Below are 18,868 nucleotides of genomic sequence, written 5' to 3'. Positions count from 1 at the left end.
TGGTATCTCATTGTGGTTTTGATTTGTATTTCCCTGATGATGAGTGATGTTGAGCATTTTTTCATGTCGGTTGGCCATCTGGATGTCTTCTTTGGAAAAGTGTCTATTCATGTCTTCTGCCCCTTTCTTCACTGGATTTTTTGGGAACATTTAAAAAAATTTTTTTAAAATTGAGTCTCTTGTAGGCTCATATAGATGGGTCTTGGTTTTTTTTTTAATCTACTCAGTCACCCTATGTCTTTTTTGATTATAGAGCATTTACTCCATTTACACTGAAAGTAATTATTGGTAAAAATTTATTGCCATTTCATAACTTGTTCTCAGGTTGTAGAGAATTTTTCTGATCCTTTGTCTTCATTTCATGGTCTCTGGTTTTCTTCAGTGACTGTGATTTCTCTCTCTTTATTCTTCCCATCTTTACTAGTTTTTGTGGTTACCATTAGGTTTGCATGTAACACCTTCTGCATATTGTAGTCTATATTAACTTGATAGCTGCTTAAGTTTGACCCATTCTTGACTCCTGTCCTCACACAGTTCAGGTATATGCTGTCATATTTTGCATCCTTTTATCCTGTTGTTTTGTGAATTCCTCGACTGATTTTTCTCAAAAGTTTTTTTATATTTCTAATTATTAAAGTTTATTTATTTTGAGAGAGAGCAAGTGTGGGAGGGTCAGAGAGAGCCTAGCAGACTCCACACCATTGGTGCAGTGGGCTCATGACTTGAGACAAAATCAAGAACTGGATGCTCAACTGACTGAGCCACACAGGCACCCCTATTTTTATTTATTTTGAGAGCAAGAGCACAAGTGGAGGGAAGGGCAGACAGAATCCCAAGCAGGCTCTGTCCTGTCAGTGTGGAGCCTGACACGGGGCTTGATCCCACAAACTGAAATCATGACCTGAGCTGAAATCAAGTCAGACGTTCAACCAATTGAGCCACCCAGGGCCCTTTTTTTTTTTTTTTTTTAAACTGAAAATCATTTTTACTGCATTTGTATTTCCTAACTTCATACTGTCACTTTGTGTCTTTTCTATGCAGAGTCTCCTTTAGTATTTCTTGCAAGGGTGGTTTAGTGGTTATGAATGTTAGTTTTTGTCTGTGAAATTCTCTCTCTTACTTTCAACGTTAGCCTTGCTGGATAGAGCATTGTTGGCTGCAGATTTTTACCACTCAGTATTTGGAATATACCATGCCAGTCCCTTCTGGCTTGCAGTTTCTGATGAAAAAATCTGACAGCCCTAAGGGTTTTCCCATATAAGTAAGAGTCTTTTGTCTTGCTGCTTTTAAGATATTTTATCACTATATGTTGAAAATTTAATTACAGTATGTCTTCGTGTTGGCTTGCTTTTGATTTTTTTTTTTTTTTTTAATGGGAGTTCTCTATGCCTCCTGGATCTAGATGTCTGTTTACTTCCTCAGATTAGGGAAGTTTTCAGCTACAACTTGAGAGAAATTTTTTGCCCCCTTTTATCGCTCTCTCTCTGCCCCTTCTGGGACTCCTATAATACAAATGCTATTTTGTTGGGAGTCACTTAATTCCTTAAGTCTATTCTTGTTTGGGAGAATTTTTTCTCTTTTGTTCAGCTTGATTACTTTCCATTAGTCTAAGTCATTAACTTGTTGCTGATTGTTTCAGCCTGCTGTTGACTGCATCAAACATGTTTGTAATCTCCTTTATTACACTCATGTTTTTTAAATTTTTCTGTCATAAGGGTCTCACTGATCTTTCATGCTTTTCTCAAGCCCAGTATCCTAATGATCATTGCTTTCAATTCTTGAACACGTATATTACTTTTATCTATGTGGCTTAAATCTCTGGCCATAGCCTTAACTTGTTCATTTGGGATAAATTTGCTCATTTTGTGTAAGTCACTGCCTGCTTCTGTGGGTTAGCCAGTTAGGTCTCTGGCTGCTGAAAGTACTGGCGTCACAAAGAGGTCATGTGGTGTCCAGGGACTGGTGTTTCAGGGTGTGTCTCCCATAGGTGCTTTAAGTGTTCTGCTGCTGTTCTGGCTGCTGTCCTTCAGGCCTGTCATCTGCAGCAGCTCTCCTTGCCTCCTGTGAGCAGTGTTTGGTCCCTGGCCTGAATGTTCTAGCTGGCCAGTTTCAGTTGTGTATTTTGGTCTGCTTGTGAGATGAAACCTGTTACCACCTCCAGTGAAACTGAGGCCCTGCAAAACTGTAGTTGGGAGACATGCAGGGGCAGGGCTTTGTGCTGGTCTTCTGGATAAGGGGGCCCACCAGCCTAGGACTGAAGCAAGCCTGGGAGGAGCAGTTCTATTGCAGCGTAAGGGGGTAGGGCTGTGAGCAAGTTAGGTAGCCAGCGACTATACTTCACTGGTTCCTGCAGGTGGCTCTTGTGTGTATGCTGAGGGGCATGGGGGGGTAACAGCACCAGCCAGTTCCTTCGTTATTGGAGAGGTGTCTCCGTGAACACTGCCTTTGGGCACACTCTGAGAAGAGCAAATAATCTCCCCACTGGGTTCCACTGGCGCTCTGCTGTTTCCAAGCTCTATGTCCTCAGATTGTTTGCCTACCTTCTCCAAGGGCAGCCCTGATGCCTATGGACTGGTCTCTCCAGGAGCACAACCTGCTAACACTCAAAAACTTCAGGCTTTAAACCCCAAAGCAGTGCAACAACTCAAGAAATTAATCCCTTCTCACTTTCCAAACCAATGGCTATGAGGAAACGTTCTCCTTCTGTGTTCCCCTAGTGCTCCTCTCCACAGCAGCCAGGATCCATTTCTCCCCAAACTAGACCTCTGTGCCTCCTACCTTCGATTTGGTAGCTTCCTTACCTTTAGCTGTGGCGTTTCTTTTGCCAGTCTCAAAGTCGATTTCTGGGGGTATTTAAGATGATTTGCTAGTTACCTACTTGTATTGTGGGATGAGGCAAGCCCAGGGTCCTAGTAGTCTGCTGCCATCTACCACCACCAGGTGGTGCCACTTAGGATAACACTGTGACCTTACCATCATGTTCCTTGCTTTAAAAAATGTGGGGATTAAGGCCTATGCAGCTATGAATCATATGGCTTAGAAATAGGGGTGGAGGACATCTGCACAGTAACCTGGATCATCCATGCACCCACCCAATTGCCTCTTGTCAGTAAGCTGCCCTGAATAAAACTGTACAAATAGTAAAGACAGGTTTGCTTTATCGGTCTTAAGTCCTTTTCAGTATGGAGCAAACCGTTTTCTGAAAGATACAGAGATTTATGGTTATTCTAATTCAGAGTGGCCACCCTGGCTTAAGGGTGATGATTGGGATTAAAAAAAAAAAAATCTACATTTCTTAAAGTCCAAATGCTAGAAGTACCTAAGCAACAGAATTGTTCTAAAAAGGACTTTTTAAATGGGATTGATCAGAGAATCCTGCAACTGAAGTGACCCACCATGGTAGCCCAGCCTGGGATGAGGATCTTCTTTATGGACTACCACTGACCTGTTGATGGTTGTGTAGCCTGTATTGCCTACAAATGACAACTGTATTAACAACTAATAATTATACAGCAGGTATACAATTAGACAGCAGGTAGTAAATTCTAGCTACACAAACAATGGTAAGTAAAACCTATTTTCCAATGTTTTGTTGGGAGTTTGGTCACAATCTTCTTGCACCTACCAGCTTAACCTGTTTGATCCTATTACAGATCCGAAGGTATTAAATCCACAGTACTTGTAAGGATTGAGAATAGAGCAGACCACTAGGAACAAAGTAGATACAAAACAGTTTCTCAGAAATCAAGAATAAAAGAGAATGGGCCACTGACGGAAGATGGGTCTCAGATAGTTAAACTCTGAATAAACTGGAATACATGGAACCAAATATGGTAGAAAACTTTCAGGTAAAGATGCACAGCTTGGTAAACCTGGTGAGTGTCCCTTTTAGATGCAAATTTGCCACTTAAAATTAGGTTCCCTTCCCCTCTATGGCCCACACACTTAGGGGACCCGAAGACAGTTATTGGAAGGTGATGTTTGTTAACTGTAACACAGACACTAACTTCACTGAAGTATTTTTGTTCCTTGATTTTCTAGAATCACAAGTGATACCTGCCCACTACTGTTTAAAATCACTGGTAGGTACCTAGCTCTTCAGTGCAGAAATTGTTATGCTCATTACATTGATTATACCATGTTTTTATTTTGGTTGGCTGAATGAAAAAAACAAAACCAGAAAAACCCAATTTCTTTTGCAGGTCTAGTCCCTCTCTATAGCATTTGTTGCAGACAGCCCTAAAACAGCTGGAATACAGTCAGCAGGGGCCCGGGCTGGACCAGGCGGAGCAACAGTTCATCTTGGCAAGTATGTGTTTATTTCCTTTGGTGCCTTGCACAGTAAGGCACTAATGATGATAGAACAGAAGAAATGCCCACATCAAATAGTTCTAGTGACAATTTACTAGACAAGTTACAGTTTAATGATGGTGGTGGTGATTGTTTCATTTTATTATTTTTTACAATAAGGTTGTAGCCTTTATACTCCACACACACACACACACACAAAATAAAACAAGTGCTTATGAAAGAGTCCCTGCCCCACCCCCCTTTTCAAAACATCCTGAACATAGCAATTCAATAGAACAGAAAAATCAAGACATGTTGGATTTCAAAATTTCAATAAAAAAGCAAAGTATGTGATGCAACAGGCTGTTCAACTTCCAACTCTAAATAGGCACTGTAAAACAAAACAAAAACTCCGGGTATTGAAATTTCTCCAGCACACTTTCCAGTATAAATGCTCTGTAATCAGCGCATAATAATGGGAACAGAACCTTAGAACAGAAGTCATATTGCTTCCCTGCTCCCCCTTTCTCCTATAATTAGAGGGTGGAGGTATTAGGGGATACAAAAGTCAGAGGAAGAAGAATTAAAAAGAAAAATTCTGAAAGCTGTTGTTTGTGGACTAGAAAGGAAGACAGCATTTTACAAATGTTCAAAAATTCCCAAGGCAAGCAACACAATTCGTTCACTATCACTCCTACTAGAAAGAATAAAGATATCAGCATCTTATTATATAAAACTGTACTTTCAGAATCGCATTACAGGTTCACCAGAAACTATGGATGTAGTTTTAGGCTTCATCAGGGAAAACAAGTTCAGTTCAGATCGAGTTAGATACTGTGCATCTAGCCTATTTGGATTGGAGTCTGGAACTGCTCACTGTAACCCCCAATAGCTGTAAACTAAACAATAGTATGTAACTCCATAGGAAGCTTAAGGATTGAGGATATGTACACAGCTAATTATATCTCCCCTGCTTCGCGCTCTTCAGAGCTCCTCCTGTCTTCTGATCTGCCATTAGCGCTCTCATAGGACCGCTTCTTATCTTTTCGGTCTCTGTCACGAGGTGATCTGTCTCTTGAATTCCTGTCTCTGTCACGTGATGCTAAGTCTTGGTCTCTGAATCTTTCTTTTGAGGATCTGAAAAATATTAATTTGAGGAGCAAAATGTGTTGGGAAACCCAATATCCAAATCAAAGAATCGGATAAATATTAAGGTACTGATAGCTGAAGATATACAGACTACATCCAAGAAAGACAGAGGAGCCAGTTTTCGGGCTGAAAAGAGCACTACCCAAGGTGACAAGGGAGATGGGTGAAAACAAGCAGGTAAGGGTCAAAAACCGTAAGCTAAAATAATGACTTCTAGGATATTCTCATTATTTCAGAGGCAATCATAAAATGTTTCTAATTCATGGCAAATGTATTTAATATGAAAATAGTACATAGACAGTATCTTTAAAAATCAAAGTGTTAAACCGATTTTTAAAAAACCTATAAACAGAATACAGGTTCCAAACTGGATGGAAATTTAAAACTTACAACTGAGGTCAGCAAATCTTATTTTCTTTGCTGTTGGGCCAGAGAGTAAATATTTTAGGTAGATATTCTTCTTCCTTTTCTTTTTATCAACCCTTCAACAATTTAAAAACCACCCATAGCTCACTGGCTATTCAAAAACCGGCTATGGGGCCAGATTTGGCCTGCAGGCAATAGTTTGCCAACACTCAACTTAGATAAGGAAGTACTCAATTAATGATATGGCTTCAGATAACCATTTATTATTTTTAAAATCTTTACTCCTCCTGAGTGAGCTCATTCAACCAACAGAAAAAAATAAGAATGGAAGACAGAAAGATGATCACACTACATCTTGATTAACCATAATGGCTTCTTTACACCATCTCTCCATTCCCATACCCAATTTCAATGAGAAAGGTAAGTGATAACAAACTCTTATCAGAGATTCAATCAGAAGGAAAACCAAAGGATATGATGGGATCAGAATATGAAATCTATACTTTCAATCTCTAGAATGAATTAATAATATATATTACATATATTTGGTTCTTTACAGGTGACATGGTACTTTTATATAATCATCTCTCTTAACCAGGCTTCAGATTCTGAGTGTGAACATGGGTTAGCTAATACTTTGAGCTTCTAATGCAGGAAAAAAAAAAAAGGTAGGACTGAACCAAAAAAGGTTGAAAGATTAAAATGTCAACTTTGAGCATTCTACTTAACGTTAGAATAAGCTTAATTTTTAAAAGATGTAGGGAAAAAAAAAAAAATCACAGTGCATGTCTGGTTACACTGCTCCTCTCCAGAATCTTTCTAAGAATGTAACATGGAGAGAAGATGCCTAAGAATTAGATACAACGGCAGGTAAGTCTCAAAGGTCAGTAATAACTGGAAATTAACCACGAGATGAGCATCAACTAGGATCTTGTGAGAGATTACAATGTCCCTTCCATAAGCATTTTATTTACACTCAACATTTCATTCAAATTACCAATACTAATAACCCAAGTACTCAAAAGATGGGAGATGACAGGATAATTAGATTATTTGGCCACAGCCACCGAACCCAACTAATCTGACTGTGAAGTCTGCACCACGTGTTTGAAAAGACCAGGATGTAGAAAAATGCAAGCCAAGTCCTCATTTATTAAGGTAACTGTTGCCAGGGAAATGTCACTAACAGAATTCAGACCAGTATTTCACAGTTGGGGTGGAGAAACAGTAAATCATTAAGACTTTGAATTAGGACTTTTACCTTGAAATTTAAACTGAAATATATAGCAGTAACTTGACGTTTTATGTACTAACATGTAGGTTTGAATAGCAATTGGCTGCTAATTTTTGGTAAAAACACAATGCTGCTTTGAAAGAGAATAAGTTGTCGAGATTAGAAGTGCTCTTGAGAAAAGCAAAAACTTTTAATAGTTTTACAAAAATAAACCTGTTTATGAACATGCTGAAAACACCAGGGGTGGCATGTAGGATAGTGGAAAAATGTCCTATACAACTTCATAAATGCAGGAACCATTTAGGACTAGGATAACACAATCCCAGGGGAGGAGACATGTCCCTCCCTTCCATCCCCACCACCAACAGACATCAGAGTTCACAGATACCAGAAACAATGACAGGTGGGCAGGTTCACAAGACAAACTCTCTAGACCTTCCAACAACCAGTAGGGTGATTCCTTTTTTTAATGCATTTATTGGGCACTGCACTGTGGGTCTACAGTTTTAAGAGTATGAGATGAATGGCCAGCAAGCAAATCACTTTAGGAACTATGTCCCTTATAAAGTCCCTCCTCATTCTCTGCAAGTGTCTATGATAATCCATCTGGAATATCTTTCTCCTACCTGGTTTTACCTACTATCTGAACCCATTTTTTTACTTCTCTGGTATTTCCCTCATCTAAACTCCTGTATTATTTTGATGTATACTTTATATGTTAAGTATGAGATCAGTCTGTTTATTGTCAAAGATGTTAGTCCTGTGTTCTAACTTGAAAAAATTGCTCAACTGTTACACTTCTTTTTTTAGTAGGCCTAATATAGAAGCAAGTATACGACTCTTACTGATTAAAAGTTAACTGAAGAACTACTTAATGTCCTAATAAGAGAACTTAAATCTTTTCACTGGAGAAAAAAAAAAAAGGAAAAACAGCTGAGGTGAAGGATAGGTTAATTAACCCATGGTGGGACCCCTTTTATAATGTGTGTATATATATATATATATATATATATATATATCTAATCACCACAATGTTCACCTTAAATATCTTATAATTTTGTCAATTATAACTCAATGAAGCTGGGGGTGGGGGGAGAGACCTACTTGGAACAAGGTAAGAATATAAGAAAATATTTAGTGAAATTGTATTAACCTATTAACTCTGCTTGTGAGTGATTTCAAACAAAGGCTTCCTTCCCTCCCACCCCACACCCAAACAAAAAATTTTTACCACCTTTATGTGGATTCTCTCATGGGCTTTATGCAGAGTAATTGATAGAAAATTTAAGACTAGTAGGTGCTAGGCACTCAAAAAAGATTTATCACATACATAGTTAAGAGTTCTCAAGAAAAAAGCAATTTTAAGCATGGGTTATGTGCCATAGAAATGACCTGGCTTTTAAAGACCATCTTGTGACCTGAGAAGTTTTGGGAGCTTGGTCGATGTAGCCTGTGTGTACTTAAGGCTCCACCACCACATACTAATCCTTTATCCTGAATATAGTTTCAGGTCCTTAAACACACCACATCCTTGCAACCTTTAAATTTCCATGCCAAGAAAGTCTACCCTCCTTAAGAGTCTAAGTCTGCCCCACCAAGCTAACTGTATATAGCAACGCATACCTAGAGTGCAGATTAAACAATATACCAGAATGTGTCTGCTCTGAAAAAGTGCACCAGCTCAGAAGAAGTTTGGAAAACAGAAGTCAAACAAAGATAAACTCTTTAAATGAAAGGACTTCTTAAAGCCCCTAATGCGCCAATACATACTGAAAAAATTGGTACTGGTACCTAAAATTGTCCACAAAGTACTTTTTTTCCCCCAAGACACACTAAGCAGAGAAAAAGCAATAACCTCTGCCCATATCGGTTCCAATTTCTTTACTCTGGCTCCTAAGTGTATTATTTAACTACCCATATAATCAGGGGAAAAAATGTTACAAACTCACACACAAATGTGTACATGTTACCAGATGCAAGTCTCAAACCAATAGTATTCCAAGTGTAAACCTTTAATAAAGGTAGTTCCATATCCTCTTACGGACACCTCAGTACCTCCTCCTGGATCGCTCTCTGCTCCTGTCTCTAGAACTGTGCCCACTTCGCTGGTGGCTACGGCTGCGGCTTCGGCTGCTAGAGCGGGATCTGTGGCGATGGCGTTTCTCCCGAGATTTGGAGCGAGTTCTCCTCTTCCGTTCCCGTGACATGGAGCGAGACCGGTGTCTGCGATGCTCTCTGGACCTGGACCTACAAAACCCGTTTGCTTTAGTTTTTAGCTTTCTCAGCAATGCACTTCTCATTTGCTAAAGCCTCTTCTTTAAAGAGAAACAATCGCTCAGTAAGCTTGATGCTAGTTCTATTTCAAGTCAGCTAAATCTACACCAAAGTAAAATGCTGGTATGTTAAATAACTACATACTGCAATTTCAAAATGAAACATTAGTTCTTAAAGGTCAATAAATATCGTATAAATTTACATCAAGAATATCATAAAAATTAAATCTATACCACTACTATATGCCAGGGATTGTACTATCTAGATGATTTATTAGAGATTTGTAGTTCATTTAAATAATTTCTAAAATTTTTTTGGTATACTTTGTTTCTAAAGTATGTATCTGATGGACATGGATAAAAAAGGGAGGAGAGGCATAAGAGAGATCAGTGTTTAGGATAATGTAACTCTGAATTTAAAAGGTTGTATCTTATGACCATCAAAATAAGTTTTAATGTCCACAATATGCCTAGTCACAGTGTAATCAACACAGTAAGGCTGTTCTCTTGTAAGCAGTACTTAGCTTGGGAAGGAAAAAAACATGTATAAATCATTTTAGAGAACTTTAATCATAAAAAAAGAAAAGTGTGAGTACATAGGACTATAGTCAAGGAAAAACGGTTTGAAGTAGCTAGAAGGAAAAACACTTCTGGAGCCTCCACTGGGTCACAAAACTCACAACGTGTGTGTGGTAAGTGACGGAAACCAAGCAGGAAGAAAGATATGAAACTTTGTTCTAACTGTCCCTTTTTAGAGTGATAGCAATGATCTAAACTTGACATTGACATTGCATAACTAACTAATGGACTTATACACTTAAAATGGCTGAACTTACAGCATGTAAATTATACCTTAATAAAGCAGTTAAAAAATTGTTAAAGTCACTTTAAAAATGTAATGTTTTCTCATAATTTAATAAATTCAAAAGCATATTATTCAGGTGATACAATTTACAAACCGAGCTCATTTTCAAGTGATTATTTTATTAAATCAAGTTTAAAAGCATTCAGCTTATGTCAACATTTATATTCAAAAGAAGGCATATAGAGTGGACCCAGCATCAACTACAGTTGAACGAATATTTCCACAACTGAATAAAATCTCTCTGAAAAGCAGCATAGGGAAAAGAACATAAAATCCATTCAATGCAAGTTTAATTAAATGGGATTTAGTCACTCATTTTGAGCTATAATGTATTTATGTCTTTCAATGCATAATTTCATTCCTCTTTTACGAAATTCTAGATAATTAGTCGTTCATTTAAAAAGTATTTACTGGGTGCATCTTGAACTAAGTACTAGGAAGACTGAGCAGCAAATAAAGCGAAGTCCTTAACCTCATGGAGGTTCTATTCCACACAGATATGTAAGCAGTAAGTAAGTCGGCTAGTAAAAAAAGGTTATATTAAAAAGGTAAAGATGGACAGAGAAATAAGATTGTAATCTTTTTACAGAATAGGCAGGAAAGGCTTTTCTGGTAAAATAGCATATAAGCAAAGACAAAATAAGGTAATCAGCCATCTCAAAGAAGGTTGCTTCAGGTAGAGGGAACACAGGGGCAAAAGCTCGGAGGTAGGAGAAAGTTCAGCATATTGAAGGACTAAAAGATCTGTTTGGCTGGAATGAAGTCAAGCAAGGGGAATAATTCAGGGTTTTAAGGGCAAAATGACCAAGTACCATATCATTCAAAGTAGGATGCTTTCAATGGTTAATTATATAAAAAGCAAGGGCGAGCTATTAATAAATATGCTGACACAAGACATAAACTGGTACCTACTTACCCCAATCTCAGATCGATTACTTAAAAGCTATGGCAAGGATTTCCACTTCTCATTAAGTGAAATGGAATACCTTTTGGCTGACGTAATTTATTTCACTTTTTAAAGGGCATATTCTGATTGATGTATGAAAAACAGATTGAGGTAGAGAAGGGGATTGGCCAAGTATAGAAAAGTGCCTTGGAGTACAATGGTAGAAATTAACGTTCTGGCCTCAATATCTGAAGACTTTCTATGTACAAACAGTTTAAATATCTTTTCAACAAAGGGACTAATTTGCATTAATCAACCGGTAAACAAGAACACTATCAACATTTAATGTTTCTATTCATCCTAGATTTCAGAAACAACAATATAAACTGGCTGACACAACTGGTCCCTTTTATTAGTTTTTTAGTGTTTGGAGCAGAAACACATCACTGAAAGATCCTAGAAAGTACTATGGGGCATCTAAAAGAAATGCAGGTTTTTCTTTCATAACAGCAAATGCTCTAGTATACAGGTAAAAGTTCTTGAGAAATAATTAACTTTAGAGTTAAGAGTACTCCAAAGGTTTCAGAAAGTAGTTATCTGAACAAGAAAAATTGTAAGATTTGACAAAGAATGACAAAGGGCATTCTAAGTGGGGATGGACTCACAAGAACGACTCAAGGATAGGAATGAAAACTGCACACAAAAAATTTAAAAAATGATGACATACACCATGCTTCCCCACCTTTCTCAGAAAAAAATTAGCTACTAAAACTTTTAAAGAACGTCTTCAAAAAGACGTCAAATATTAATGTCAAAGCTTTAAAAAGAAAGTGTTCTCTTGTCCTCTTTAAAGATAGAAGTGCCCCTCTGAAGTTTTTTGTGATCTCGGTACAAAGTTATAAGTAATAAACATATAAAGTGAAGACCAGGGTATAAACTAATAAACATTTCAGTTTCCCTTCAATATCTCACTATTTCAAAAAGGTATTCACTATTCAACCTGCTTATATTTTCAACAGGTACACCCTACACCCTCCCTCCTTACTTTGATCTGTTTCTTACATGCACCACGAAAATTATTGTCACATATTTAGCCTGCACTTCTAAAGATTTCAAAGAAATATTCTAAAATATTTTTAGCTTTCCCTTTTTTTGTTGTCCAATAGGCTCTATGCCCAACATGGGTCTTGAACTTACAACCCTGAGATCAATAGTTGCATGTTCTACCAACTGAGTCAGCCAGGCGCCCCAATGTTTTTAGTTTTCCCTTTAACTCCAGGGCACTGTATATATTACTCCAATAAAATTAGGCTGTAGTTCATGAGTACCTTCTGACCAGTTTCATCTTAAAACAAAATGCCCATACTTGAACTACAAAAGAAATTAAGAGTACTACTCTATTAATTCTCATTCATTTTTAAAAAATATTTAATCTATGAAAACAACATCTGGAAAAAACCCAACTTCAATACTTATGTACATTTTGTGTAAAACTTACCTTTTGGGATTCTTGCTATGTGATCGAGACCTGAAAAAAGAGTATCTATTTTTAGAAAAAAAGACTAAGAAAAAGTACAATGCACTGTTAAAATTACATTCTTCCTGATTTCTAATCTTTTAAAATGTGTATTTATTTTGAGGGAAAGAGAGTGCAGGAGGGGCAGACAGAGATGAAGAGATGGGAGAATCCCAAGCAGGCTCCATAATGTCAGTGCAGAGCCTGATGCGGGGCTTGATCCCACAAATCGAGAGATCATGACCTGAGTCAAACAAAACCGAAAGTCAGATGCTCAACCGAAGGAGCCCCCAAGGCACCCCCTGATTTCTAATCTTTTCATTCTATAAATACGAAACACATATGAACGTGTGCAAATTTTTCCAAAATACACCACAAACCGTACAGACTTCCCCACCTTGGCATATGAGATCCCCTATCTAGGATACCTAGCTCTCTAAGAGAATACACTCCTAGGAGGGGCACCTCAGTGGCTTAGTCAGTGAAGCATCCAACTTCAGCTGAGGTCATGATCTCATGGTTTGTGATTCAAGCCCTATGTCAGGATCTGTGCTGACAGCTCAGAGCCTCGAGTCTGCTTCGGATTCTGTGTCTTCCTCTCTCTGCCCCTCCCCGACCCATGCTTTGTCTCTCTCAAAAATAAACATTAAAAAAAAAATTTTTTTTTAATTACAAAAAAAAAAGAGAAAAAAACATGATCCTGGGAGTAAAAACCACAATAAATAACCATTCACTAATTCCCCAGGAAATACTTTCCAACCTGGAAAAAATTCGTTATTTATATCTCTGTCATCTTTTCTTTCCCTGTGGGAACAGGGTAAAATTTCTATTATCTGAGATATATTCACTTTTGAACTATAACCTCATAGCGTAATCGCTACAACACCCAAATCAATCTTACAATATCTTTCTTAACATGACACATGATACCCTTATTAAAGCACTCTTCACATTTCTTGGCATATAATTAACACTCGATAAATAGTAATGGCTAGTGCTGTGGTTACTAGGAAACCATGGGTGTCTTGTGGGGAAGATACAGCACAACTGAAGGATGAGCTTTGGACTCATCCTGATTTAAGTTTTAACTCAGCTGCATCACTACCTGTGACCCAGACAGATAATATATGTATCTTCCCTCAGCTTTGTTTGCCATTTGCAAAAGCAGCACAGCAATGTAAATTTCACAGGCAATCGTAAGGATTAAATGAACGACCATAGGCCAATTCGTAGCACAGGCCTGGTACATAACAGGCACTCAGTAAGTAATAGTTTTTATCATTATCCTTTTCAATACCATAGCTGGAATCCCATCTTGTATAATTCCGTACTTGCTTGTAATTTCTTCATCTTTCATTCTTAGTTCTGATACTTCCTCAAGTTCACAGGTTAAAAAAAAGAAAACTTCAAACACATTTCTGAAATAGCGTCACATTTTACCATCGATGTTAAAAGAAATTTGCCAGTTGGCAACAAAGGAGTAAGATGTGGTACACTTTCTTGTCAGCCACAGATGTGAAAATGTAGTCATGGCAAAGAATTTTTGTTCTCATCCAACTATCATTTCAGTTGAATTATATAAATTAGTGGCACTATATTCAGAATTTTAAAATGAGATTTCTAATGCCATTTATACAGTCTTATAAAGCTAAGCAATATTCCCACAGAAAATCAGTGTACACAAAAGAGAACAGTGATAGAGCTATGAGGTAAAATTTATGGTAAATGAAGAACATATATATCAATGGATATACGACAGCACTCCCCTTAAAAAGGGAAGTGTAGTTTTGTTTCATTTCTTCACTGCAGTGCAAAAATATTACCTGCTACAAGTCATGTAACACAAAGTTAGTTTAAACATCTTGAAAGAGACTACGGTAAAACATGCTCAAAGCCTGGGGGAAGTTGCCATGACCAAGTCACATATCATAAAGGGTTTTAATTAGGCACAAAATCTGCTGGGAAGTATTTAACTTCCAGAGATGTGTAATACAATTAAGGAAACACTATAAATGAGAACTACACATAATTCTTTTGTGGCATATCTGTCCATCCTGAAGTTGTTAAAGAAGTTATGTACGTGAGTTCAAAGAAGGTTCCCACCACGATGCCACACAATTTGCTGCCAATGGGTAAAAGTGGCTCAGAACATTAATGTGTAAATGTTTACTAAATATGAAGAATATGACTTTATCAACTAATGAATACCAATATAAAAATTGCATATTTAGCTATTATTAAATTAATACAATCTTAAAAGTTTATAGCTCCTAGAACTGAAGAAATATAGAATCAAAGCACAATGTAAGATAACCAATGAAACAAACAAAACCCAAACTAAGAATAAAGCAGATCACAAAAATAAAAATAGTTTTATACCAATCTGGTACAAATGCAGCCATTATGAAAACCAGAGGGCTAGAAAGAGCTTTGTAGTAAATCTTACAAAAAATAAGGATGTGACTCTTTACTCACTCTTCCATACATGTTGAAGGAAGTCACCCTGATTTAAATGGCTGTAAGTTAACATTTTTATAAACACTGTTTCACATAGTAATACTTTTAAGAGTAAACAGAAATTTCTCACATGCAGATTTAGTAACACCGAAAATCCTGTATTAATCACATCTCTTTTTAGAGCCAGGGACATTCAACATCAGATAGTTGGACTATTCAGTTCATCACTCCATACCTCCTCAGCTTCTCCCTTTCTTCTCTCTCTCTTTCTTCTCTTCGTTTCAGGCGTTCCTGATTTCTTTTCTCCTGTTTCTCAGCTACAACTCTCTTAAAAGACAATGACAATTCAAATAATAAAAAATGAGAAGCATTAGTTACTGAGTCCATTCTTAGTAAGAATTATCCTACACTCTACGACATGTGGTTCCCAATATAGCACAGGTAACCTCAAAATCTGTTTAATAACAGTTCAATTAAAAGTTTTACTGGGTAAAATCATTATGCAAGTCTAGTTTCCAAAATGTTTCTTCCCCCCTTCTGGGGAACATTTGTAAAATTTCATGTTTCTTCATGACTTAATATTTCAAAATCATTTCTACAAGACTTTTCTCCTTTGAATATTTTCAAGCATTACTTTGTATATTTCAAGTCTTTTTTTTTTTTTTCCAGTAATCTCTACACCCATGACCCTGAGATCAAGAGGAATATGCCATGCCAACTGAGCCAGCGAGGTACACCTATTTTGTATTTTTTTAATTTTTTTTTTCTTCAACATTTATTTATTTTTGGGACAGAGAGAGACAGAGCATGAACGGGGGAGGGGCAGAGAGAGAGGGAGACACAGAATCGGAAACAGGCTCCAGGCTCTGAGCCATCAGCCCAGAGCCTGACGCGGGGCTCGAACTCATGGACCGCGAGATCGCGACCTGGCTGAAGTCGGACGCTTAACCGACTGCGCCACCCAGGTGCCCCTATTTTGTATTTTTTAAAGAACATTAAGCACTATAAATCACTATAAGCTCCCATTCTCTATGATTTCCAAAATAAAAATGTCTTCTGTCACTTCCAATTACCACCTCAATTCTGCTGCTTCAAAAAGTACCAGTAAAAAGCTAAACAGTCCTGTTGCTAGCTCTGTATCTGCAAAGATTCCCAAACAGTACTATTTTTGAGTTTTAACTTAGACCCCAGTAACCATGTGAAATAGTGAAACTTAGTCATTTAAAAAAACTTACCCCAAATCATCCCAGTTACTCAGAATACTTAGAAGAGCTCACTGTTAATTACAAATACAGAGACGTCCCTAAGTGTTTCTGACTCCACATTATTTTAAATGTGAAACTATAGATCTTGGGTTAATTTCAGTAATAAAAGTCACTATCCAGTGATTGCCACCTTTGAGCCAGTCTCCTACTCATAACAAAATGCTACAGTGCCAAAATTTTTAAAAAACTAGCTGCATCAGGGGCACCTGAGTGGCTCAGTCAGTTAACTGTCTGACTTTGGCTCAGGTCATGATCTCACAGTTTGTGAGTTCAAGCCCTGCATCAGATTCTGTGCTGACAGCTCAGAGCCTGCAGCCTGATTCAGATTCTGTGTCTCCCTCTCTCTCTTGCCCCTCCCCCACTCACATGCTTGTCTCTCTCAAAACTGAATAAATGTAAAAAAAGAAAAAAACAACAAATAAAACTAGCCACACCAGATTCTTGAAAAGTAAATTGACTATATCCATTTATTCTGATCTGTAACCTCTTTAGAAATACCCTGTTTGTTGTTTTCCTGTCTTCTCAAAAGAATTCAGCATGGGTAGGAACTGTACTGCCTTTCTCACAATAGTGGTATATATATGTTAAGTGATAATAACTGTCCTTTTTTTAAAGATAGGTTTCATTCTAATTCCTTTCTGAAACAGGAGTAGGAGCATAAAATAAAACTAGAGGTCCTACAAGCTTGTTATGAAGAACTGCAAAATATTTCAAAAAAATACTAGACTCATTTTCTCAATCTTCCTTTAAAGTAAATATTATAACGGGGCGCCTGGGTGACTCAGTTGGTTAAGCGTCCGACTTCGGCTCAGTCATGATCTCACAGTTCGTGGGTTCGAGCCCTGCGCCGGGCTCTGTGCTGATAGCTCAGAGCCTGAAGCCTGTTTCGGATTCTGTGTCTCCCTTTCTCGCTGCCCCTCCCCTGTTCACGCTTGGTCTCTGTCTCAAAAATAAACATTAAAAAAAATTAAAGTAAATATTATACTGTTTATTTTATAGAAAATAGAATAAAAATTTGGGGGGAATTTGTATGAAACAATTAGTTCAGAACTCAGTTTGCAAGATTCCTAATTCAATGTCCTATCCAACACAAAACACTATCCCCCAAAATAAGGGGATAGTATTTAAAGTCTGTTTTTCAGACATCACCCATTAAACCAGCTGTTATCTCTCCATTTATAATCCTACTCTATTTGGTATGAATTGTTAGCAGAATTTCAGCCAAGATATTTACACAAAAAGATAACTAATACATATCAAAACAAGTGATTAAATTAGATAAAGTGAAGGATATTAATTTACCAATGTACCTTTAATTCTTCAAGTTTCTCTCTTATTTCAATAAATCCCAGGTGCAGTTTACCCCCAAAATGATCAGCCAGTCGTCTATCATTATCATGAAGACCTAAATAGGCAGAGCAGACTTCACAGACTCGAAGTTTCTGTTGTTGGAAACTGGAAGCCGGCATAGAATTCCTATAAACTTCCTGAACAAAAGTGAGAAAAACAATATTCATATAAGCCTTACTGAGTCATACCACTACACAAAATACACTATGTACATATAAAGAAAAGTTTTCTGATGAATACGCAAAAGTATGGCTATTTTGTTATGAAAATCATGGGTGTTCCATTACCCTCATCCTCTGTCCTTGGGACCTATCCAATGGAAGTAAACTGTATTTTGCCAAGAACTACTGTAAGAATTCTACCATGACATAGAACACGACTTTCGGAAAGGCCTTCTCAGTGTTCTGGGGTTTTTTTTCTGCAATTTTTGTTAAAAATGAAACGAAGCAACCCCAAAACTATATACATCAGTGAAGGATCAAGAAAAAAGTCACCCACACTGGCAGAGAGGGAATGAATGTCTTTGGTATTATTACAGTTTCCTTCCACTGCCTTCTTACCCACAGGTCATTTCTTTTCCCTTTGGAAATGTGGACAGGGCATACAAATGATAACTTTCCACCAAAAGCAATAGTTCTATAAGCAATGAGAGGAAGTGCCTTAACAAGAGTAAGATGTCTTACACTCAGTCATTTTTCCTTACTGAAAATATTCTGGTTATCGTCTGACACAGCCACCTCTCTACCTAAAAAACATTACATTTCCTGGGGCACCTAGGTGGCTCAGTTGGTTAAGCGTCCAACTCTTGATTCGTGAGATAGAGCCCCACATCAGGCTCTGCAATGATGGTGTGGAGCCTACTTAGGATTCTCTCTTTCTCCCTCTCTCTGCCCTCCACCTCTGCTTGAGCATGTGCATGCACTCTCTCTCTCAAAATAAATTAAAAAAAAACTTAAAAACAAAAAAATTCTATTTCCAAGCCTTTATGCAGCTTTGGCTTTAGAGATATTTAAGTGGACATTGCTGGAGGGAATATATAGAAAAGTTCTTTCAAAGGGAGTCAGTAAGCTGAGAAAAAAAATCACTAATGTTTGTTACCACCTGTGGATCAGAAGTGATGGGAAACAATATTTACAGTTTCAAAAATGTCAATACCAAGGGACGCCTGGGTGGATCAGTTGGTTAAGTATCCAACTTCAGCTCAGGTCATGATCTCA

General features: G+C 37.5%; 1 protein-coding gene and 1 long non-coding RNA gene across 14 annotated transcripts in view; one reads left to right on the top strand and one right to left on the bottom strand.

Annotated features, from left to right (window-relative positions):
* Window positions 1-985: 985 nt before the first annotated feature.
* LOC123384051 lies at window positions 986-4,500 on the top strand. The gene is made up of 2 exons (XR_006594637.1): window positions 986-4,082; window positions 4,203-4,500. It is a non-coding gene; the product is annotated as an uncharacterized LOC123384051 (long non-coding RNA).
* LOC101080269 (putative RNA-binding protein Luc7-like 2) overlaps window positions 4,297-18,868 on the bottom strand; it is a 56,708-nt gene continuing 42,136 nt past the window's right edge. For all 13 annotated transcript variants that reach the window (XM_023250613.2, XM_023250615.2, XM_006929413.3 and 10 more), the window contains 5 exons: window positions 17,612-17,788; window positions 15,272-15,363; window positions 12,562-12,591; window positions 9,095-9,286; window positions 4,297-5,427 (listed from right to left, as the gene is read on the bottom strand). In XM_023250613.2, coding sequence (XP_023106381.1) covers window positions 5,250-5,427; window positions 9,095-9,286; window positions 12,562-12,591; window positions 15,272-15,363; window positions 17,612-17,788 — 669 coding nt within the window. In that variant the 3' untranslated portion in view covers window positions 4,297-5,249. The remainder of the gene's footprint in view (window positions 5,428-9,094; window positions 9,287-12,561; window positions 12,592-15,271; window positions 15,364-17,611; window positions 17,789-18,868) is intronic.

Source organism: Felis catus, chromosome A2, assembly GCF_018350175.1.
Source record: "Felis catus isolate Fca126 chromosome A2, F.catus_Fca126_mat1.0, whole genome shotgun sequence".
NCBI classification, from domain to species: Eukaryota; Metazoa; Chordata; class Mammalia; order Carnivora; family Felidae; genus Felis; species Felis catus.
Note: the sequence above shows the minus strand (reverse complement) of the source record. Positions and strands in the feature narration are given on the sequence as shown.